Source organism: Heterodontus francisci, chromosome 20 (genome assembly GCF_036365525.1).
Source record: "Heterodontus francisci isolate sHetFra1 chromosome 20, sHetFra1.hap1, whole genome shotgun sequence".
In the NCBI taxonomy this organism is placed as follows: domain Eukaryota; kingdom Metazoa; phylum Chordata; class Chondrichthyes; order Heterodontiformes; family Heterodontidae; genus Heterodontus; species Heterodontus francisci.
Genome location: NC_090390.1, coordinates 72,029,369 through 72,054,595, shown reverse-complemented (window position 1 = coordinate 72,054,595; position 25,227 = coordinate 72,029,369). Strand labels below are relative to the sequence as shown.

The 25,227-nt window shown below is 43.6% G+C and overlaps 1 protein-coding gene across 3 annotated transcripts in view; it reads left to right on the top strand.

Annotated features, from left to right (window-relative positions):
* The window catches only part of pdcd4b (programmed cell death 4b), a 49,924-nt gene that overhangs the window by 17,281 nt on the left and 7,416 nt on the right, over positions 1-25,227 (top strand). For all 3 annotated transcript variants that reach the window (XM_068053008.1, XM_068053006.1, XM_068053007.1), the window contains 3 exons: positions 11,605-11,826; positions 23,927-24,024; positions 24,364-24,478. In XM_068053008.1, the coding sequence (XP_067909109.1) occupies positions 11,605-11,826; positions 23,927-24,024; positions 24,364-24,478 (435 nt within the window). The remainder of the gene's footprint in view (positions 1-11,604; positions 11,827-23,926; positions 24,025-24,363; positions 24,479-25,227) is intronic.

Here is a 25,227-nt window from a genome sequence, read left to right as displayed (position 1 = left end):
CCTCTTTTGTGAAGACAGAGGCAAAGTATTCTTTAAGAACCATACTGATATCTCCCAGCCCCCAAACTTGGGTTACCTTTTTGGTCTTTTATGGGCCCTACTCTCTCCTTAGTTATCCTCTTCCTCTTAATGTATTGATAAAGGAAAAGGATAGAGATAGAACTGGAGTTAGAGTTCTTAATTGGGACAAGGCCAATTTTGCTAAACTGAGGAGTGATTTAGCGAAAGTGGACTGGAAACAGCTACTTGAAGGTAAAGGGAGATTCAAGAGGTTCTGAGTAAACATGTTCTCACAAAGAAAAAAGGGTGAGATGGCCAAATCTAGAGCCTCATGATGTCAAGGAGCCTATAGGGTAAGATAAGGTAGAAAAGGAAAGCTTATGTCCGACACCAAAACTCTACAGAAAGCCCGAGAGGAGTATAGAAAATGGAGGGGTGAAATCAAAAAGGAAATTAGGAAAGCAAAGAGAGGGCATGAAAGAACATTGGCAAGCAAATCGAGGTGAACCCAAAGATGTTTTATCAGTGGCTGTGTTTGCTGACAATGCCATCACTAGGTTGAGCTGCAATGGCACATGCGCAAATGCAGCCTGTGCCACTAAAACGTCAGTCTGCGACGTCAGGCAGCTGCCAGGATTAAAGATGGCACTACTCAAATAATCACACGATGACAACCTAAACACATTGCAGCACACAATGGCTGGAGTGGGGGGGGGGTGGTGGTGGGGGAGGTGAGCGAGCGGACCGTGGGCTGGGGAGCGAGCGGGGAGGGGGTGCTGGGGTGTGGAGAGTGGGGCGGGAGCAAGCGAGCGGGCCAGGGAGTGGGGGGGGTGGGGTGCGAGCAAGCGGGGGTCGGGTGGAGAGAAGGAGAGCGCACCCGCCACCAGCAAGGTCTTCGACTGCGCTCTCCCCGCACCCGCTCTGTACCTGCCCCCCAAACCCCCCTCTTTCCTCCACCCTTGCCCGCATTGCGATGATGTCATCTGCGCATGCGCCAATCCATCTGCCCATGTTACGCGATGACATCACCTGCGCATGCGTCAACCAGTCCTGGCACTGTGGAACGCAGCGCATGCGCAGAGGGTAGGAACCAATCTGCGCATGTGCACAGATTGGCGCAGTCGGATGACTTAAGCTGCCGGCTGTGTTATCAGTAATCACTTTGTTTCCATAATTATGTTAAAACTGATTGAATTATGATCATTACCACCAAAACGCTCACCCCTTCCACCTGCCATCTTCATTTCCTAAAACGGAGTCTAAAACTGCACCTTCCCTTGATGGACTTGCTACATACTGGGCAAAAATGTTCTCCTGAATGCACCTCGAGAATTCTGCTCCCTCATTTCCTTTCACACTAAAACTATCCCAGTTAATAATGGGGTCATTAAAATCCCCTACTGTTACTGCCTATTGTTCTTGCACTTCTCAGAGATTTGCCTACATATCTGCTCTTCTATCTCCCTCTAACTGTTTGGGAGTCTATAGTACACTCCCAGCAGTGTGATTGCCCCTTTTTCTTGTTGCTTAGCTCAATCCATATGGCCTCATTTGATGAACCTTCCAACATATCATCCCTCCTCACAACTGTAATAGTTTCCTTGGCCAGAATTGCCATTCCCCCTCTTTTCTGCTTCCGCCCCCCCCCCTCAACCAGGAACGTTGAGTTGCCATTCCTGTCCCTCCTTAGCCATGTTTCTGTAATAGCTATGATATCATACTGCCTCGTATCTGATCTGTGCCCTCAGCTCATCTGCTTTATTTGCTATACTCTTTGCATTGAAGTAGATACCCTTGAGCATTGCCGAACTTTTAAAAAAAAATTTTCTAACCTTTGTTTCCTCTGTCTTCCAGACTCATCTATTATTTTTCTGCTTTCCATTTTCATTACTGATTTTGTACCAACTGAGTCTACCCTCAGATCCCTATCCCCCTGCCAATCTAGTTTAAACACTCCCCAACCGCTCGAGCAAAATGTCCCACAAGGAACTCCGTCCCGGCTCTGTTGAGGTGCAACCAGTTCGTCCCGTACAGGTCCCATCTCCCCCAGAGCTGGTCCCAATGTCCCAGAAATCTAAAGCACTCCCTCCTGCACCATGTTTCCAGCCACGCATTCATCTGTCTTATCCTCCTATTTGTATACTCACTTGCGCGTGGCACTGGAAGTAATCTGGAGATTACGACTTTTGAGGTCCTACTTGCTAATTTCTTCCCTAGCTTCCTAAGTTCTGACTGCAAGACCACATCCCTCTTTCTGCCTGTGTCGTTTGTTCCATTGTGGACTACGACTGCTGGCTGCTCATCGTCCCCCTTCAGGATGCTCTGCAGCCGCTCAGTGACATCATTGACCCTGGCACCAGGGAAGCAACACACCATCCTGGATTATTCATGTCTGTGGCCACAGAAACGCTGCCTGATTGTTGTTGACTGCCTGGTCGTCACCTATTCCATCTCTCCCTGCATACTCTTTAAGCTGTGGGATGACCACATCTATAAATGTGCTATCCGCATATCTCTCATCCGCATGAATGCACCGCAGTGTCGCTAGCTGCTGCTCAAGTTCCAAAGCCCAGAGCTCAAGCTGCTTCAATTGACAACACTTCCTGCACCAATAGTTGTCCAGGATGCTTCCCGCATCCTGGAGCTCCCACGTAGCACAGGAGGCGTACTCTCGAGGTTGAAGCAACCCTGCCATACCTTTATTTATTAGAGGACCCTTTGCTACTGCTAAAAAAAAAACCTTACCAATACGACAACATCTTTAGAATTATTAATACTGATAAATCCTACTAGAAATCAATACAGTTCACTAGTTAAAATAAACCTTACACAAAAAAAACAGCTACTCACTTGTTCCTGTTTATTAAGCTATTTACGCACACACCCTAACAGTGGTGTACTAACTCAGATATTTCCTGATACTCCCTAACGGCAGTTACTCACCAACCAGTAACCACCAAGTTTTTCCTGTGTTTTTTAAAATTCATTCATGGAATTTGGGCATCGCTGGCCAGGCCAAGATTTATTGTCCATCCCTAATTGCCCTTGAGAAGGTGGTGGTGAGCTGTCTTCTTGAACCGCTGCAGTCCATTTGGGGTAGGTACACCCACAGTGCTGTTAGGAAAGGAGTTCCAGATTTTGACCCAGTAACAGTGAAGGAACGGCAATATAGTTCCAAGTCAGGATGGTGTGTGACTTGGAGGGGAACTTGCATGTGGTGATGTTCCCATGCATTTGCTGCCCTTGCCCTTCTAGTTGGTAGAGGTCGTGGGTTTGGAAGGTGCTGTCTAAGGAGCCTTGGTGCATTGCTGCAGTGCATCTTGCAGATGGTACACACTGCTGCCACTGTGCGTCGGTGGTGGAGGGAGTGAATGTTTGTAGATGGGGTGCCAATCAAGCGGGCTGCTTTGTCCTGGATGGTGTCGAGCTTCTTGAATGTTGTTGGAGCTGCACCCATCCAGGCAAGTGGGGAGTATTCCATCACACTCCTGACTTGTGCCTTGTAGATGGTGGACAGGCTTTGGGGAGTCAGGAGGTGAGTTACTTGCCTCAGGATTCCTAGCCTCTAACCTGCTCTTGTAGCCACGGTATTTATGTGGCTACTCCAGTTCAATTTCTGGTCAATGGTAGCCCCTAGGATGTTGATAGTGGGGGATTCAGCGATGGTAATGCCATTGAATGTCAAACGGAGATGGTTAGATTCTCTCTTGTTGGAAATGGTCATTGCCTGGCACATGTGTGGCGCGAATGTTACTTGCCACTTATCAGCCCAAGCCTGGATATTGTCCAGGTCTTGCTGCATTTCTGCACGGACTGCTTCAGTATCTGAGGAGTCACTAATGGTGCTGAACATTGTGCAATCATCAGCGAACATCCCCACTTCTGACCTTATGATAGAAGGAAGGTCATTGATGAAGCAGCTGAAGATGGTTGGGCCTAGGACACTACCCTGAGGAACTCCTGCAGTGATGTCCTGGAGCTCAGATGATTGACTTCCAACAACCGCAACCATCTTCCTTTGCGCTAGGTATGACTCCAAGTAGCGGAGGGTTTTCCCCCTGATTCCCGTTGACGTCAGTTTTGCTAGGGCTCCTTGATGCCATACTCGGTCAAGTGCTGCCTTGATGTGAGGTGAGTGACTGCCCTTGACCTCACCTCTTGAATTCAGTTCTTTTGTCCATGTTTGAACCAAGGCTGTAATGAGGTCAGGGGCTGAGTGGCCCTGGCAGAACCCAAACCGAGCATCACTGAGCAGGTTATTGCTAAGCAAGTGCTGCTTGATGGCACTGTTGATGACACCGTCCATCACTTTACTGATGATTGAGAGGAGGCCGATGGGGCGGTAATTGGACTGGTTGGACCTGTCCTGCTTTTTGTGTACAGGACATACCTGGGCAATTTTCCACATTGCCGGGTAGATGCCAGTGTTGTAGCTGTACTGGAACAGCTTGGCTAGGAGCACAGCAAGTTCTGGAGCACAGGTCTTCAGTACTATTGCTGGAATATTGTCAGGGTCGTTTCTTGATATTACGTGGAGTGAATCGAATTGGCTGAAGTTCAGCATCTGTGATGCTGGGGACTTCAGGAGGAGGCAGAGATGGATCATCAACTCGGCACTTCTGGCTGAAGATTGTTGCAAATGCTTCAGCTTTATCTTTCGCACTGATGTGCTGGGCTCTCCCATCATTGAGGATGGGGATATTTGAGGAGCCACCTCCTCCAGTTAGTTGTTTAGCTGTCCACCACCATTCACTGCTGGATGTGCCAGGACTGCACAGCTTAGATCTGATGCGTTGGTTCTGGGATCGCTTAGCTCTGTCTAGCGCATGCTGCTTACGCAGTTTGGCACGCAGTTAGTCCTGTGTTGTAGCACTGTTCACTGTCACTGTTCACTTTGTTCTCAAACTCTAGTACGCTTGGACTCCTCTCTAACGCTCTCCCGGAAGGTAAGTTCTCTAGGCCGTGATCTTCAGGTTGTATTTATCTGCTCCCTGCTCTGTGTTTTTCCTGCAGGTCCGCTCCTCTCCACTGGTCTCCTAGGAGGTAAGTTCTCTAGGCTGCGATCCTCGGGCTATATTTATCAGCTTCCCGCTCCTTGTCCTTCCCGCAGGTCTGCTCCTCTCTGCTGCTCTCCCGGAAGGTAATTGCTTCGTCGCTGGGTCAAAATCCTGGGACTGTCCCCAACAGCACTGTGTGTGCACCTATACCATATGGACTGCAGCGGTTCAAGAAGGTGGCCAACAACCGCCTTCTCGAGGGCAGTTAAGAATCGGCAATAAATGCCTTGCCAGCATCATTCACATTCTATGAACGCATATTTTTTTTTTAATTACTGGAAATTCTATTGTGTGTTACTGTTCCATTCTTAATTGTAAATAGCTTGCAAATAATAGAAAGCATTCATAAATTGGGAAGCCATCAGATATGACAATATCATTTTATTTAGCAATAAAATTACTGTTGAAATGGCTTATTTTTCGTAAGTGGGACTAGTTTGGATGATTTGAGAGTTACGGACTGCCTCTCATGAAAATCAATGCTCGCTTGATTGATACCTTTCATTTAATTTTCTTAGACATCACTTTTATTAAGGATTGTTACAATTATAGAAGACATAGTAGTTGATACTTAGAATCATAGAAAAGTTACAGCACAGAAGGAAGCCATTCAGCCCATTGTGTCTGCGCCGGCTGATAAAACTAACCACCCAATCTAATCCCACCTTTCAGCACCTGGTCTGCAGCCTTGCAGGTTACAGCACTTCAGGTGCATGGCCTTTTAAAAAGAGTTGAGGGTTTCTGCCTCCACCTCCAATCAGTGCAGTGAATTCCAGACATGCACCACCCTCTCTGCTCGGGGAAACAGGTCCTTCCTGTCTACTCTATCTAAGCCCCTCATAATTTTGTACACTTCAATTAAGTCACCCCTTAGCCTCTTCTGCTCTAAGGAGGGTAACCCTAGCCTATCCAATCTTTCCTCATAGCTGCAACTTTCAAGCCCTGGCAACATTCTTGTAAATCTTCTCTGTACACTCTCCAGAGCAATTATGTCCTTCCTGTAATATGGTGACCAGAACTGTACGAAATACTCCAGCTGTGGCCTAACCAGCGTTTTATACAGTTCCAGCATTACATCCCAGCTTTTGTATTCTGTACCTCGGCCAATAAAGGAAAACATTCCATATGCCGCCTTTACCACTCTATTTACCTGTCCTGCCACCTTCAGGGACCTGTGGACATGCACTCCAAGCTGTCTCACTTCTTCTACACCTCTCAATATCCTCCTGTTTATTGTGTATTCCCTTGCTTTGTTTGTCGTCCCCAAATGCATTTCCTCTCACTTCTCCAGATTGAATTCCATTTGCCACTTTTCTGCCCACTCAACCAAACCATTGATATTCTGGAGTCTACAGATAATCCTCTTCACTATCAACTACGCGGCCAATTTTTGTGTCATTTTCAAATTTCCCAATCATGCCTCCCATATTTAAGTCCAAATCATTAAAATATACCATAAACAGCGAGGGACCCAACACTGAGCCCTGTGGAACACCACTGGAAGCTGCTTTCCATTCGCAAAAACATTCGTCAACCACTACCCTTTGTTTCCTGTCACTGAGCCAATTTTGGATCCAACTTGTCAGTTTCCCCTGTATCCCATGGGCTTTCATTTTTCTGACCAGTCTGCCATGTGGCACCTTGTCAGATAAATCCATGTAGACCACATCCACTGCACTAACCTCATCAATCCTCCTTGTTACTTCTCAAAGAATTCAATTAAGTTAGTAAGACACAACCTTCCCTTAACAAATCCATGCTGACTATCCCTGATTAATCCGTGCCTTTCTAAGTGGCAGTTTATCAGAATAGATTCTAATAATTTACCCACCACCGAGGTCAGACTGTAACTATTTCACCTATCCCTCCCTCACACCCTTTTTAAACAATGGTACAATGTTCGCAGACCTTCAATCCTCTGGTACCTCGCCTATATCTAGTGAGGATTTGAAGATGATCCTCTTCTTTGGCCTCCTTGTCTCGAGAGACAATGGGTAAGCGCCTGGAGGTGGTCAGTGGTTTGTGCAGCAGTGCCTGGAGAGGCTATAAAGACAAATTCTAGAGTGACAGACTCTTCCACAGGTGCTGCAGATAAAATTGGTTGTCGGGGCTGTTACACAGTTGGCTCTCTCCTTGCACTTCTGTCTTTTTTCCTGCCAACTACTAAGTCTCTTCGACTCGCCACGCTTTAGCCCCTCCTTTATGGTTGCCCGCCAGCTCTGGCGATCGCCAGAGTGGTTTGAAGATGATCCTCAGTGCATCCATTTCTATATTATGCCAGCTGCTCTTTTCAAAACAAAATTGTGGTCACCATTTTGCAAATTTCCTTTATTTAATTAGTAAATTTATGGATAGACTTGGTTCAGGCACGAACTAATATACACTTTGGAGGAAGTAGAGCTAGTAAAAGGTGTGACTTTTGGGCGGCGCAGTGGTTAGCACTGCAGCCTCACAGCTCCAGCGACCCGGGTTCAATTCTGGGTACTGCCTGTGTGGAGTTTGCAAGTTCTCCCTGTGTCTGCGTGGGTTTTCTCCGGGTGCTCCGGTTTCCTCCCACAGCCAAAAGACTTGCAGGTTGGTAGGTAAATTGGCCATTATAAATTGCCCCTAGTAGAGGTAGGTGGTAGGGAAATATAGGGACAGGTGGGGATGTGGTAGGAATATGGGATTAGTGTTCTTTGGCCTCCTTGTCTCGAGAGACAATGGGTAAGCGCCTGGAGGTGGTCAGTGGTGTGTGGAGCAGTGCCTGGAGTGGCTATAAAGGCCAATTCTAGAGTGACAGGCTCATCCACAGGTGCTGCAGAAAAATTTGTTTGTCGGGGCTGTTACACAGTTGGCTCTCTCCTTGCGCCTCTGTCTTTTTTTTACTGCCAACTGCTAAGTCTCTTCAACTCGCCACACTTTAGCCCCGCCTTTATGGCTGGCAACTGACTCCCACGACTTGTGATCAATGTCACAGGACTTCAAGTCGCGTTTGCAGACGTCTTTAAAGCGGAGACATGGACGGCCGGTGGGTCTGATACCAGTGGCGAGCTCGCTGTACAATGTGTCTTTGGGGATCCTGCCATCTTCCATGCGGCTCACATGGCCAAACCATCTCAAGTGCCGCTGACTCAGTAGTGTGTATAAGCTGGGGATGTTGGCCGCCTCGAGGACTTCTGTGTTGGTGATACGGTCCTGCCACCTGATGCCAAGTATTCTCCGGAGGCAGCGAAGAAAGAATGAATTGAGACGTTGCTCTTGGCTGACATACGTTGTCCAGGCCTCGCTGCCATAGAGCAAGGTACTGAGGACACAGGCTTGATACACTTGGACTTTTGTGTTCCGTGTCAGTGTGCCATTTTCCCACACTCTCTTGGCCAGTCTGGACGTAGCAGTGGAAGCCTTTCCCATGCGCTTGTTGATTTCTGCATCTAGAGACAGGTTACTGGTGATAGTTGAGCCTAGGTAGGTGAACTCTTGAACCACTTCCAGAGCGTGGTCGCCAGTATTGTTGGATGGAGCATTTCTGACGTCCTGCCCCATGATGTTCGTTTTCTTGAGGCTGATGGTTAGGCCAAATTCATTGCAGGCAGCCGCAAACCTGTCGATGAGACTCTGCAGGCACTCTTCCGTGTGAGATGTTAAAGCAGCATCATCAGCAAAGACGAGTTCCCTGATGAGGACTTTCCGTACTTTGGACTTCGCTCTTAGACGGGCAAGGTTGAACAACCTGCCCCCTGATCTCGTGTGGAGGAAAATTCCTTCTTCAGAGGACCTGAACGCATGTGAGAGCAGCAGGGAGAAGAAAATCCCAAAAAGTGTGGGTGCGAGAACACAGCCCTGTTTCACGCCACTCAGGATAGGAAAGGGGTCTGATGAGGAGCCACCATGTTGAATTGTGCCTTTCATATTGTCATGGAATGAGGTGATGATACTTAGTAGCTTCGGTGGACATCCAATCTTTTCTAGTAGTCTGAAGAGACCACGTCTGCTGACGAGGTCAAAGGCTTTGGTGAGATCAATGAAAGCAATGTAGAGGGGCATCTGTTGTTCACGGCATTTCTCCTGTATCTGACGAAGGGAGAACAGCATGTCGACGGTCGATCTCGCTGCACGAAAGCCACACTGTGCCTCAGGGTAGACGCACTCGGCCAGCTTCTGGAGCCTGATTAGAGCGACTCGAGCAAAGACTTTCCCCACCATGCTGAGCAGGGAGATTCCACGGTAGTTGTTGCAGTCACCACGGTCACCTTTGTTTTTATAGAGAAGGACAGCTGGGAAGGACAGCATTACCCCTGAAATAATCAAGAGTGCCAAGCCTGCTATACTCTCAGCACTACATGAACTGCTATGCCTGTGCTGGGACGAGGGAGCAGTACCTCAGGACATGCGCGATGCCAATATCATCACCCTCTATAAAAACAAAGGTGACTGCGGTGACTGCAACAGCTACCGTGGAATCTCCCTGCTCAGCATAGTGGGGATAGTCTTTGCTCGAGTCGCTCTGAACAGGATTCGTGTAGGATTAGTATAAATGGGTGGTTGATGGTCGGCACAGACTCGGTGGGCCGAAGGGCCTGTTTCAGTCCTGTATCTCTAAACTAAACTAAACTGCTCATCAGCCATTACTGATGATCAAAAATATGTTTCAACTCATTTAAAAATGTTTTATTTTCCTCAAATGGAAGTTGGAGGAACAGGACTGAATGTTAAAGGTCAATTAACTAGGTATGAAATGGAGATACCTGTTCCTTTTACCAAAAATTTAATTGGTGGTTTGCAGATAATTTTTCATGTCCTGTGCTGGCTAGAGTTGGCTTGGAGTTAGTGACAGATGGCAGGTTTGGCCAACCTCCTACCTTCCATCCTATGTAAAATTCAGCTGCTCCAAAACGCTGCTGGCCGTATTTGAACTCTCACCAAGTCTCGTTCACCCATCATTCCATGTTCACTGATATACATTGGCACCCAGTCTGGCAACACAAATATAAAATTTTCATCCGAGTGTTGAAATCCCTCCATTGCTTTGTGCCTCCCTACCTCCATGACCACCTCCAGCTCTACATTCCACAAGCCTCCCTCATTTTCATCACCCCGCTTTTGATGACCATGCCTTCAATTACCTAAGCCCTTCAATTCTGGAATTACCTCCCTAAACATCTCTGCTTCTCTACCTCTCCTTTTAAGATGCTCCTTAAAACCTTCTTTGACCAAGCTTTTGGCTATCTGTCCTAATATCTTGTTACCTAACTGAGTGTCAAATTTTGTTCGATAACGCCCCTGTGAAGTGCTTTGGGACATTGAAGACGATATACAAATGCAAGTAGCTGTTATTTATTGGAATAAAGAATGTATCTGCACTTGCTGTGGCCCTTCTCACATCCTCAAAATCTCTAAATAGCCAAAGAATGAACTTTGAAATGTGTAGTCACTGTTGTTATGTAAATATGCATGGCAGCCAGTTTGCATATAGCAGTGCCCCTTAGCAGTGAGACAAATGACCAATTAATTTGTTTTGGTGGTGGTGATTGAGGGATAAATGTCAGCAAGGACACAGAACTTCCTGCTTTTTTTTTTGAATGGTGTCAAGTTTTGAAGTAAACTATTTATGCCTGTTTTATTGTTGGCTGTTGAGACAATTATGATCTCTCATGTTGAAATGTCATTCTGGTCTTTGGACCACATTTAGTAAGATTTGTTTGGAGCTTAGCATGCAACTGTGTACTTGTGCATGTGTTCCCTTCCATATATTCTAAATTATGGCATTATTAAGAATACTTTTCTTGAAGCAGCAATGAAGTGAGATTATGCCGATGTGGTGGAAATTATTTGGCTTCCTTTCCGGGCAGATCTAATGTGACCAGAGAATTATACAGAATCAATCATGAGCAGTTTGGATATATTCCAAGATGGAGTTGGTTAAAACCCAAACCACATTTTCGAGACACAGAAAAGCAGATTCAGCACAATCATTCCACATGTTTGTGGAATCATATTTGACTGTATGTTAGACCTGTTCTGCTCTTCATATAGCTAGCAAGGTAACTTGAACTAAATATTGTGGTCTTGTGCTCAGCATGCTGCTTGTTACAAAAACTACCAATTTTTTGGTAATAGCACTTTTATCCAAACATTTTAGCAATGGTAAAAGGGACTAAACACTCTTTGAAACTGTTAATATAGTTTATGGTTATCTTTCTTGCCCCCACCTCCACCTTCCCCTTCTGGTTCTACAGTCCCTTCTTTCAGAGTGCCTCTGGGCTGTGGAAGGAAAGGTCCGGAATATACAACACTGATCACAGTGCCAACAATAGATCTGTGGCTTCATGATCCCAATCAGTATTCTGAAAAATGTACTGTTTAATGCCTTGTTCTGTGGGAACTTATCCTCTATATATGAGGTATTGCCACAATTGGTTCTTTTTCCCCCCTCCCCTCAGATTATTTGTTTGGACAGATCTCTTAATTTTGAAATGCTTTGATGTTTCCTTCCCATTTCTCAAATCCTAACTTTTCCTAGGCTGTTTCATTAACATTGTTGTATTCTATGTTGATTGTTATGCAGGAGCTGCTGAATAACTTGAACCTTGGAGAAATGAAATGTACCGTGCCAGTGCTAGCAGTATCATTGGCTTTAGAGGGGAAGGCCAGCCACCGTGAGCTCACTTCCAGACTTCTGTCTGATCTGTGTGGGAAAGTGCTTACTACAAATGATGTGGAAAAATCCTTTGATATGTTGCTGAAGGATTTGCCAGAACTAGCCTTGGACACTCCTGGAGCGCCACAGGTGAGTGCATGAAATGCTAGATGAGGCTTATTTGTTTTATTTTTGCATTCATCAAGGTAAGGAATGTTGGCTGGGGAAGAGAATGCTTTCCATTCCAGACACTTCATGTCAGCATCGAACACTCCCAGCTGGACGCAAATTAAAGCTCCCTTTACTCTCTGAAAAATGTGCATCAGCCCTAATCCTGCGAACATTCCTATTGCACCAGGATAGCATTTTTCTATTTTTCCTCACCAGCCATTCTTTTAAGCCTGTTTGCCATTTAATAATCAGTGCTGAATTATGTTCTGACAAACACAAAATTGCCCCATCCAGATGAAGACTGCTCAAATTGTTTCAAAGAAAACCCTTGTCATGGATTTGAATCCAAGTCCTGGTGATGAAAGGTCAGTATCTAATCCTGTAAGCCTATATTCCCTAGGCTGTTCTATTTAATTTTTAAAAATTGTACTTCTGTTCCAAAGGAATAGTCCTTTTGTGCTGTATTTTGTAAGTTTTTTTTTATGTCTGCATAATGTTCTTAATTTGGGGCATGTGTTTCTTAAGTCTTCCCAGGGGATTGCATTTATTGAAATCTTTGAGACACACTATGTGTACCTACTAAGCTCTTTGCCATTTCTGGATGGGTGAAGTATTTGAGAATTGGTGAATCTGGAATATATTTCCGATTGCAGTGTAATTTATGTTCCTCCACATACATGCTCATTATTTGGGTGCATGATGGTACTACAAGTACAAAGGTATATTCCAACAACAATAACTTGTATTTATATAGTGCCTTTAATGTAATAAAATGTCCTAAAGTGCTTCACAGGAACATTATAAAATAATGACACCGAGCTACATAAGGAGATATTGGGTCAGATGACCAAAAGTTTTCTAATAGAGGTAGGTTTTAAGGACTGTCTTAAAGGAGGAAAGTGAGTTAGAGAGGCGGAGAGGTGTAGGAAGGCCATTCCAGAGCTTGGGGCCTAGGCAAATGAAGGCGCAGCCACCAATAGTGGAGCGATTAAAATCGGGATTGCTCAAGAGGCCATGGTTAGAGAAATGCAGATATCGCGGAGGGTTGCAGGGCTGGATGAGATTAGAGATAGGGAGGGGTGAGGCCATGGAGGGAATTGAAAACAAGGATGAGAATTTTAAAATCAAGACATTGCTTGACAGGGAGCCAATGTAGGTCAATGAGCTCAGGGGTAATAGGGGAACGGGACTTGGTGCAAGTTAAGGCACAGGCAGCAGAGTTTTGGATGACTTTAGGTTTACGGAGAGTAAAATGTGGGAGACCAGCCAGGAGTGCATTGGAATAGTCATGTCTAGAGTTAACGAAGGCATGAATGAGGGTTTCAGCAGATAAGCTGAGACAGGGGCAGTTAGAGGTGGAAATAGGTGATCTTAGTGATGCCGCGAATATGTGGCTGGAAGTTCAGTCTTCCCCAATATTTAATTGGAGGAAATTTCAGTTTATCCAGCACTGGATGTCAGATAAGCAGTCTGATAGTTTAGCATCAGTGAAGAAGTTGAGAGAGGTGGTGGTGAGGTAGAGCCGGGTGTTATCAGCACACATGTTAAAAACAACGCTGTGCTTTTGGATGATTTCACTGAGAGGCAGCATGTAGATGAGAAATAGATGATTAAGGTAGTTCTTTGGGGGACACCAAAGGTAACAGTGCAAGAATAGGAAGGGAAGCCATTGCAAGTGATTTTGTGGCTGATTAGATTTCATCGAGAAAGGCTTGACAAGGATGAACCATTTGTGGCTCCTTAAAGAAGTTAAGGATGGGATCAAATTGAAAGAAAGGGTATACAATGCTGCAAAGATTAGTGGTAGGTCAGAAGTTTGGGGAAAATTTTAGAAACCAACAAAAGATTACTTAAAAATATAATGAAGAGGGAGAAATTAGAATGAGAGTAAATTAGCAAGAAATATCATAACAGACTAAGAGCTTCTACAAGTGTACAAGAAGGAAGATAGTAGCTAAAGTGAACACGGGTCCCTTTAGAGGATGAGACTAGGGAATTAATGGGAAACAAGGAAATGGCAAAGACTTTGAATAAGTATTTTGTATCTGTCTTTGTGGTAGAAGACACGAAAAGCATCCCAATAGCAGCAGAAAATCATGGGCCAAAAGGGAGGGAGGAACTTGAAACAATCACTGTCATTAGAGTAAAAATACTGGGCAAACCAATGGAACTAAGGCTGACAAGTTCCCTGGACCTAATGGCCTGCATCCCAGGGTCTTAAAAGAAGTGGCTGCAGAGATTGTGGATGCATTGGTTGTAATCTTTCAAAGTTCCCTAGATTCTAGAAAGGTCCCAGAGGATTGAAAAACAGCAAATGTAACGCCACTATTCATGAAAGGAGAGAGGCAGAAAGCAGGAAACTATAGGCCAGTTAGCTTTACATCTGTCATTGGGAAAATGCTGGAATCCATTATTAAGGAAGACGTGGCAGGACATTTTAGAAACTGTCATGCAGGCCCCCACCTGCCAAGAATGAGTCATATTAATGTAGCCACACGGATATTAAATTTCAAATCGTCGGAAAGACATTTTTGCATATTAACAGACAGTATTTGTAGACAAAGGACCATTCCCTGACCCACCCAATACACAAAGCCAGAAGTGGTTATGCCAGTCACGTGACTACCTTGCTGGCCAACTTGGGGAGTTTTAAATTGTAGAGACAGTGTTTGAACTGGCAGAAAGCTCTTCGCTGCTGAACTGATAAAGACCTCCTCTTCTCCTGTCTGCTCCCATCTCTTTCTCACGGAACTCCAAAACCCACTGAAGACACATGAACTCCAAGAGAGAAAAGTCTCTTACAGTGAACAAGGTTTAAGAAGAATACTGGGCCCTATTGAAAAGCAAGACCATATCTTCAATTAAGGACTCTACAGTGAGCTCGAAGCACAGTAACAAAAAACCTTCCTCAGAGATTGCCTCAAACCTTTCCACTTTATTTTTTTTCTCTTTTCTGTCTCTATTTGCAAGTGTGTATCGCGTATGCATGCTAGCGTGGACGCGTCGCGTATCCATAGGCGTTAACCGAATTAGAGTTTAATAAAATTTCACCTGTTTGTGCTCGTTTCTTTACCTTATAATTGGAAAACGGTGAGCAAGGATTCACCAAGGGGGAGCTAAAAAGTAGCGTGTTTAAAAATAAAACCCTGTTACAGTAAGACCAAGTGAATGCTGAAAGGGAACCCTAGACCTGTTTCTCACCTGGTCGTAACAAGTCATAATGCAATCAAGTAGCGTCAACATGATTTTATGAAAGGATTTTTTTTGGACAAATTTATTAGTCCTTTGATGTAACAAGCAGGGTGGATAGGGGAATCAGAAGATGTGTATTTGGTGTTGGGAGTAATATATTGGCGTGGATGGAACGATGGCCAACAGAAAAGGGAGTTGGGAGAAATGGGTTATTTTCAGGTTGGCAAACGAAGTAGTGGGGTGCCACAGTGATCGGTGGCATTTAGTCTGTATTAAATACTTGGATGAAGGGACTGAGTGTATTGTAGCCAGATACGCTGACGATACAAAGATAGGTGGGAAAGTAAGTTGAGAAGGACACAGAGTCTGCAAAAGAATACATTTAGTTTGAGTGGGCAACATTTTGGCAGATGGACTATAATGTTAGGAAAATGTGAAGTTATCCACTTTGATGGGAAGAAAAAATGTGAAATATTTAAACGGAGAGGGGCTACAGAGGGATCTGGGTGTCCTCGTATATGAATCACAAAAAGTTAACATGCAGGTACATCAAGAAATTAGGAAGGCAAATGGAATGTTGGCCTTTATTGCAAGGGGGATGGAGAATAAAAATAGGCAAGTCTTGCTACAATTGTACAGGGCATTGGTGAGACCGCACTAAGAAAACTGCGTACAGTTTTGATCTCCTCATTTAAGGAGGGATATACTTGGATTGGAGACGGTTCAGAAAATGTTCACTAGTTTGATTCTTGGGGTGAAGGGGTTGTCTTATGAAGAAAGGTTGAGCAGATTGGGCCTATACTTATTGGAGTTTAGAAGAATGAGAGATGATCTATTGAAACATATAAAATTGAGTGCATTGACTGTAGATGCTGGGAGGATGCTTCCCCTTGAAGGGGAAATCTAGAACTAGGGAGCATAGTTTGAGAATATGGGGTCTCCCATTTGAGACAGAAGATGAAGAATTTGTTCTCTCAGAAGGTCGTGAATCTTTGGAATTCTCTGTCCCAGAGAGCTGTGGAAACTGCATTGGACGGATTTTCGAACTATAGGGGAGTCAGGAGTTAAGGGGAACAGGTAGGAAAGTGCTGTTGAGGCCAAGATCAGATGAGCGATGATCTTATTGAATGGCTGGGCAGGTGAGGGTCCAAATGGCCTACTCCTGCTTCTTGTGTATTGGTTTTTAATTGGCTTTGGTTTTGTAGACTAGCTGTTTTCTTGCATTTCTAAAAGGTCTGGATGTGGAAAAATTTTACTTGCCCCCATCCTGGACCAAAGACTTCCATTTCTCACCTGCTTTTCTTGGACTTTTTGCGATTGATACAGAAACCTGGTTACCAGCATATCAGTAAGCTGATCACAGCTGCTGCTTTTTTCCTGCGCACCCGCAATCATGTGACCATAGGAGAATATAATCTGGATACCAACTCACTCGTGTTCAGGCTGGATAAAACTGTCCTCGGCAGTATTGTGATATATTAAGTTTGTAATTTACGTTTATTGTCTTTTGAGCTGTGCGAGCAAACTACTGTAGTGATACTTGGACAGAACAGATATCTCAGCATTTCATTTTGCTCTCTTGATTCTGCTTGGGCCTCTCTGTTCAGACATTTGCAAGGAGATACTGTGACTTTCAAGCTTAGTGCTGTGGGTAGCTTTTAGTTTTGTGACACACTGCTAGAGAAATATGTTATGTACATAGAAATTACTGAGTGGGGAAAGGTTTAATGAAGTAATTTGAACTCTGATTCCCTCCCTAAGTCCCTCTGCCTCTCTCTTCCTGTAAGCTGCTCATTAGCACCACCTTCTCACCTGTTTTAATGTCTCCTTATGTGGCTTCGTGTCAAATTTTGTTAATGCTCCTGTAAAGCACCATGGGGCATTTTATTATGCAAAAGGTACTATATAAATGCAAGTTGTTGTGGTCTCAGGAATAGGAGATCCTACTGCCCCACGGGCCTGCTTCACTATTCGTATAAGGTCATGGCTGATTCTCGACTTCAACTCAATTTTCCTGCCCGATTTTCCCCAAATCCCTTGATTCCGTTAGAGCCTGCAAGTCTATCTATCTCAGCCTTGAGTATACCAAACATGTAAGCATCCACAGCCCGCTCAGGTTGAAAATCCCAATTCACAACCCTCTGAGTGAAGAAATTTCTCCTTATCTCAGTCCTAAATGGCCAACCCCTTATTCTGAGACTGCCCCGAGTTCTAGACTCTAACCAAGGAAACCGCCTTTGAGCAGCTACGCTGTCGAGCCCTCATCTTTTGTGTTTCAGTGAGATCACTTTCCATACTCTGAAATTTAGAAGGATACTTTTGCTGACAACTCAACCACTAGGTGGTGCAATACTGGCACATGCGCAAATGCATTCTCGTCGACTGAAATGTCACTGCCATGTCTCAGACAGCTGCTAGAACTAAAGATGGCACTGCTCAATTTGACAAAAAAGCAAATTAAACCCAAACACCACCACCCCTCCCCACCCCCAATGGCTGCGATCGTGGTTTCAATCGCCATGTTCAGTTCTCCATTCCCTCCCACGTCCATCTGCTTGTCGCTCCTCCCTCACCATTCCCTCCCGCTGCTTCCGACTGCTCGCCGCTCGCTTCGCCACTGCTCCTCATTCTCCCCCCCCACTCCCCCAGTTGGCTGCTGGCCTGCTCGACGCGTGGTGACGTCAGCATATATGCACTGATTCATACTGCAAGTGTTCGGATGCACTGATGACATCAACGATCGCTCTGCGCATGTTCTGCATTGTCAGGAGACACAGTGAATTTAGAACAGGTCCTTCTGCTCAGTCTCTCATAGGACAAGCTTCTCATCCCAGGAATCAATCTAGTGAATCATCGCTGCACTCCCTCCAAAGAAAGTATATCCTTTCTTGGGTACGGAGACCAAAACTGTATATAGCACTCCAGGTGTGGTCTTAACAAGGCCCTATGCAATTGCAACAAGACTTCGTTGCTGTTGTACTCCAACCTTCTTGAAATAAAGACCAACATGCCATTTTCCTTCCTAATTGCTGGCTGTACCTGCCTGTGAGCTTTCTGCTTTCTGTATACAAGAACACCCAAATCCCAGTGAACACCTACATTTAAATTCTCGCCATTTTAAAAATATTTTCTTTTTATATTCCTGCCAAACACACTAACCTCACATTTCCTCACATTTTACTCTGTTGCCTTCTTGCCCACACTTAACCTATTTATACCCCTTTGCAGACTCTTTATGTCCTTCACAGCCTACTTTCCCACCCAGCTTTGGATAAAACTTGGATACATCACGCTCAGGTGCTTCATCTATGTCATTAATATAGATTGCAGACAGCAGAGCCCCAGCACTGATCCTTGCAGCACCCCAAATGGTTTACCCTAAATGGGTGAAGCACTTTGATTAGTGAGGGGCAGGCTTGACAGACCAGTTGGTTTTCCTGCCAGTCGTTTTACGAACATACGAATTAGGAGTAGGCCACTCAGCCCCTCGAGCCTGCTCCACCATTCAATAAGTTCATGGCTGAACTGATTACTCCAGCTACCCCCAATAACCTTTTACCCCCTTGCTTATCAAGAATCTGTCTACCTCTGCCTTAAACATTTTCAAAGACTCTGCTTCCACTGCCTTTCGAGGAAGAGAACTTCAAAAACTCACGACCCTCAGAGACAAAATTTCTCCTCATCTCTGTCTTAAATGGGTGACCCCTTATTCTTAAACAGTGACCCCCTAGTTCTAGGTTCTCCCACAAGGGGAAACATCCTTTCCACATCCACCCTGTTAGGACCCTAGATCTTATGTTTCAATCAAGTCGCCTCTTACTCTTCTAAATTCCAGCAGATACAAGCCTAGCCTGTCCAATCGTTCCTCATAAGACAGCCCACCCATTTCAGGTATTAGTCTAGTAAACCTCTGTACTGCCTCCAACACATTTACATCCTTCCTTAATTAAGGAGACCAGTACTGTACACAATACTCCAGATGTGGTCTCACCAAAGCCCCGTATAGCTGAAGCATAACCTCCCTACTTTTGTATTCAATTCCCCTCACAATAAACGATAACGTTCTTTTAAAATTCCTAATTACGTACTGTACCTGCATAGTAACCTTTTGCGATTCATGCACTAGGACATCCAGATCCCTCTGCATCTCCGAGCTCTGCAATCTCTCACCATTTAGATAATGCATTTTTTTATTCTTCCTGCCAAACTGGACAATTTCTCTCTTTCCCACATTATATTCCATTTTCCAGGTCTTTGCCCACTCACTTAACCTATTTATATCCTTTTGTAGCCCCCTTATGTCCCCTTCAAAGTTACTTTCCTACGTATCTTTGTGTCATCAGCAAATTTAGCAACCATACCTTCGGTCCCTTCATCTTAGTCATTCATATAAATTGTAAAAAGTTGAGGCCCCAACACAGATCCCTGTGGCACACCACTCAATGCATCCTGCCATCCAGGAAATTACCTATTTATGCCTACTCTCTGTTTCCTGTTAGCCAGCCAATCTTCTATCCATGCCAATATGTTAGCCCCTACACCATGAGCTTTTATTGTCTGCAATAACCTTTGATGTGGCACCTTATCAAATGCCTTCTGGAAATCTAAGTACAATACATCCACCGGTTCCCCTTTATCCACAGCACATGTAACTTCCTCAAAGAACTCCAATAAATTGGTTAAACATGATTTCCCTTTCACAAAACCATGTTGACTCTGCCTGATTACCTTGAATTTTTCTGAGTGCCCTGCAATAGCGTCTTTTAATAATAGCTTCTAACATTTTCCCTAAGACAGATGTTAATCTAACTGGCCTGTTTCCTGCTTTCTCTCTCCCTCCCTTTTTGAATAAAGGAGTTACATTTGCTGTTTTCCAATCTAACGGAACTTTCCCCGAATCTAGGGAATTTTAGAAAATTAAAACTAATGCATCAACTATCTCACTAGCCACTTCTTTTAACACCCTAGGATGAAATCCATCAGGACCCAGGGACTTGTCAGCCCGCAGTATTCTTAAACCTTGTTTACTGTAGGAGACTTTTCTCTCTCTTGGAGTTCATGTGTCTTCAGTGTATTCTGAAGCTGGTGAGAAAGAGATGGGAGCAGACAGGAGAGGCTCTTTTCAACCCAGGAGCCAAGAACTTTCTGCCTGTTCAAACACTGTCTCTACAATTTAAAACTCCCCAAGTTGGCCAGCAGGGTGGTCATGTGACTGGTTTGACCGGGTCTGTTCTGTGTATTACGTGGGAGCAGGGGATAGTTCCTTTTGTTCCAACACTGTCTGCTAATATGCAACAATGTCTTTCTGGCCACGGGCCAGGCAATTCCTTGTAACAGGCCTTCTCCTCTTCCCAGCAACAATTTGAAATATAATGTCCATGTGACGAAATTAATGTGCCTCATTCTTGGCAGGTGGGGGCCTGCATGACACTATCTTTAACTGTTTTAGTTAACTGCGGATGGCGGGTCCCACCCTTGGAATTTTTCTTGTTGCAATGTATTCTGAAATATCCCCTTAAATATCTACCACTGCATCTCTGACCTATCCCTTAACCTAATTTGTCAGTTCACGTTGGCTAGCTCTGCTTTTATGCCCTCATAATTTCCCTTATTTAAGTTTAAAATACTAGTCTTGGACTCACTCTTCTCTCCCTCAAACTGAATGTAAAATTTAATCATCTTATGATCGCTGCTACCTAGGGGCACCTTAACTATGAGGTAATTAATTAAACCTGTCTCATTGCACAATACCAGGTCTAGTATAGCCTGCTCTCTGGTTGGCTCCAGAACGTACTGTTCCAAGAAATTATCCCGAAGACATTCTGTGTACTCCTCATCTGCTTTTTCCAGTCTGTATGTAGGTTTAAATCCCCCATAATTATCCTGTACCTTTCTGGCAAGCTGCCATTATTTCTTCCTTTATACCCCATCCTACAGTGTGGTTAACATTAGGTGGCCTGTACACCACTCCCACAAGTGATATCTCGCCTTTGATTTCTCATCTGTACCCAAATTGCTTCTGCATCCTGGTTTCCTGTACTTGGTCATCCCCCTCTATTCTGCTAATACCATCACTAATTGTATGTTTGTAGTAGCTCATGCTACAGAGAGCCGTTGCATCAAGTAGGTCTAGTGCTCATCAGAACAAAGTAGATTTATCACTTTGTTTCACCAAAGAGAACTGTTGATGTGTGTTTCTGCTTGTAGCTCTTTTTGCAAGCTGCAGTTGACTTGGATGATCCAAAAGCATTCAACATTTGTAATGTTCTATATAAGCTTCCATTACTTATTGGAAACTCCAGAAGCAAATTCTTTCACTCACTTTTCATGTGCATCTTCTCATTTATTGCATTTTTGATATGGGTAGCTATAGATTAATATAACCTGAATCTTCTTAAACTATATTTGAGAAGTAAAGCTTAAGTAATGAAAAATCTTTAATATGCTATGGTTGACCAGATGGCAATGGTGAGAATTGTTTCTCAAAACGTAACCTGGACTCAGTTTAACATGTACTATATCTATGGATCAAATCACAGATTAAATTTCTCAGGTTCACATTGGTTGATTTTGTTCTGTATTTCCTAAACCGGTTCCATTTGTGTAGTCTGGAAATTGGCATACTTCAGCTCAGTATGTCCAATTTTAGATGTTTTGTTTTATTTACCTTTCTTTCTGAGTGAAAATACTTGCCTAGTAATTTTTCTAATTTTACGAAGACAAAGCAAATCATTACAGGCTGCATTTCTTTTTCTCAGTTGTAGCATAGCTGGGACAACTTGTTGCAGTTACATGCTTCATATAAACCAAATCTCTATATTGCATTGCATGCATAAATTGTGAATCATCCTGCTAGTTTCAGTCTCTACTTTGGGACGGTAAATGCTGGGCCATCACAGGCGAAAGAGCTTCTGTGACTTTTTGTTGCTTACCTCAAAAAAAAAATACTGCAGGTACTGGAAAATCTGAAACTAAAACTGAAAGTGCCAGAAAAACTCAGTTGAACAAGTGGTATGTCTGTAATTGTGCATTGCATATTGAGGCCTGGACTGTTTTTAAGGACAGTGAGTGAGAGGCATCCTAGACAGCAAGTGTTTTAGTCTGGCTCCACTTTTGCTTTCTAGTATAATTAGGCAAAAGATAGGGGAGAGGAAAATCTGAAGCACAAGCAAGTACAGTTTAATCTTTTTTCAGTGATGTTCAGTTATTGATTTTAACTGTTAACATAAAGTAGGAATTTAGTGTTGCTTTTGTGAACTATGGATTATTCCCATTTTGTTTTAGTGCCAAGACTGAATGAAGAGTAGACCCCAACTTTTGTCTTGAATCTCAGACACTGCAAATATTTTATGCCCATTGACTGATTTGCATGGATGAAAGATTATTTTCCCTTATTACTCAACTCAGGCTTGCTTTCTGTTTAAAACTTTATTGTATTAAAATCTGATTAAAGACGATATTGTAAAGCAACTTGGAAGCTGTAACTTTACAAAAAATGTTTTGTTCCCTTTTGAAAATAAGTATACCTAATTTATTATACAGATAAGGTTAAAAAAGAATGTCTGTTCCTATAACTCAAGTACCAGTATAGTCTATTTCTATAATTCAAGTGAGAGAAGTGATATCAAAAGTCATTTGAATAGGTGATATTCACCTTTTGTGGCTGGCTGTTTTGTGGTATTCAAAGACTTGCTTTTCATTGTTGGTTGGCCTCTGTTCATGGACTACCTGGCTGGGTATGTAAACAAATGAATGGGGTTCAGTGCTGTTCTTTCCTTACCTTGCTTTCCAGCTAAAGGAAATGGTGGGGTGGGGTGGTGGATGGGGCTGGACATCAGGGGAGTCCCATTAGGACTAGGGGCGAACCAGGTTTTCATATAGCAGGTTAAAGGACCCAGTTAAAATAAACTGGAGGCCAATAATTTTTTTAAATCTTTTTGCTTTCTGCAGCAAAGTACCTCACTTTAACTTCGCAACTGCCCACTGTGGCTAATTAAAAGCAGAACTTATGGGGAACTTAGGGTGTTGATTTGCCTCCAATGCTTTATGTAACACATTAGTTGCGATTGTAGCCTCGGGAGGGAGGGAATAATAGTGTCATAAATAACCCCCGATGTTCACCTCTTTAATGTACAGAAGCTGCTAACATGAGTACACCATGTTGATAGTCAGTCATATAATAGCTGTAAGAACCGTTTTGCACGCTGATTTTCTTTGAAACTCATGTTTGGCTGGTTGCCAAAGCATTCCCTGCTACAACAACTCACTGTGTAAAAGAGGTTATCCCTGTCCTCTTTTCATCTCTGCTGTCCATCATTGGAGTACTCCAGAGACAGGCTAGACTGACTAAGTAGAGGCCCATTTTATAAAGTGAGAAACAACATGCTATTGTGGACACCTACAGGTGTCTAGCAGACTGTATTCCTGTTTTCCATCTGTTAATCAATGGTAGGAGTCAAAACAAATAGAAAATGAACACAAGGATTTTATGGTATGTTGACAGTACTTCCCCTGTAGAACTGAACTGTTCTTCCTGTTTAATGGGTCAAATGCCTTGCTTCAACAGGGATCAGTTGGTTGATCTCAATAAATTATCCTTTATGATGGATGAAGGATTGTTCTGTGCAGTTCAGAGGTGGTTTTATGCTTCAATTTTGTCTCAACCATGTTAGAAAGGCAGTCTTTATTAGAAAGTTTCTCTCCGGGTCACTCCTGGATTTAAACTAAGATGCACTGCAGGAACTGCTGCTAATTGTTCCCTCCATTGTAGTGAGATGCAACAAAACTGCAAAGTTTTTTTAAAAACTTATCTCTTCGCATGCCTTTTGTGATTGAATAAAGTGACTCGAAAGAAAATGCTTAATAAACGTTTTGTTTTCCTTTCCAGCTCGTAGGCCAGTTCATTGCAAGAGCTGTGGCAGATGAAATCCTGTCAAAAAGTTACATTGAAAGTTATAAAGGGAAGGTGGATTGTGAGAATGCCAGGTAAGTGTTTTGAGTTTTGACTTGTATTTTAGGAAACTGCATACAATAGATACTTCTTATAATGTGCACTTTAGGGTTCATCCACAGAATACTACAATGTTTTTTAAGCTCTTGCAGTCAAGAAACTGCATATTTGAGTTTTAATGCTCATTATCAAAAACTGTTAACTCTAGTGACTCTATTAATACTTGTTCAGTCTCAGGAGATTTGGAAGTAACCTGCAGTATTTGATCAATTGACTAAATGTGGTTGAGGTTAACAGAACTTTTCTTCCTCCCCTCCCCCTCTTTCTCCCCCCCCCCCCCCCCCCCCCCCGCCGACCCTGGCCAATCTATCTAGAGCTGCTTTAGGTAGAGCAGCCGTGTTGCTCAGTATGAAGAGGGGTGGTCTGCGTCTGGACAATGTATGGGGAACAGGAGGTGGACAAAGGCCAGTTGAACAACTTGTCCAAGAGGTACATCATTTTAAGTGATTTTTGTAGTTGTGTGTACAATGTTTAGCTCGGATGAAAGTGCAGTTGTCTTGTTTGATCATATTTCTAAAACTAGAATTGGATTTTGTAGCCTAAAATATTTTGTGGTAATTTCAAATAATAAAAGGAACCCTTTTTTAAAAAAAAAATCTAATACAGTATTTCCCCCATTATAACTTACATGAAAGTTGAGAAATACTGTTGTATGGAGTGGGTATTGTATGCAGTTTGGGCCATTATCTACATAACATCTTAAATCTAGAAATTTAAAAAGGGCCTAAAGTAGATTGTATAATAAATATAGGAAGTCCTTTTGAGAATCTTTCACCAACATGAAAGATCCATCAGTCATGACTGCTGCTGGGCAATTCCTTCAGCTGCAAATTTGATTTGTGATCAAGCAGTCATAAGTAGAAGTTGAATCTAAACCCCTTACAAAGCTATTCTGATGGTCACCAAAATATTCTGGTAACTGGTATATCCACTATTGATGAAATCCATTGCAATATATTGCTTGCATTATAATGCCTACACTGCTTTTCATATTTTCCTTGCCTTCCCGATGGTCTTCCGTACTATCCACCTGTTGAGTCAGCAGAAAACCTCAGGGAATTTTGGCACAAGAAGTGTAAACACAATGATTGAAATTGTGATGTAAGACGTGCATCATTAAGGACAGAAGCAGCTAGCCAGGCAATAGGGAGAGAAGGAGCAGCCAGTCAGCAGTGGGA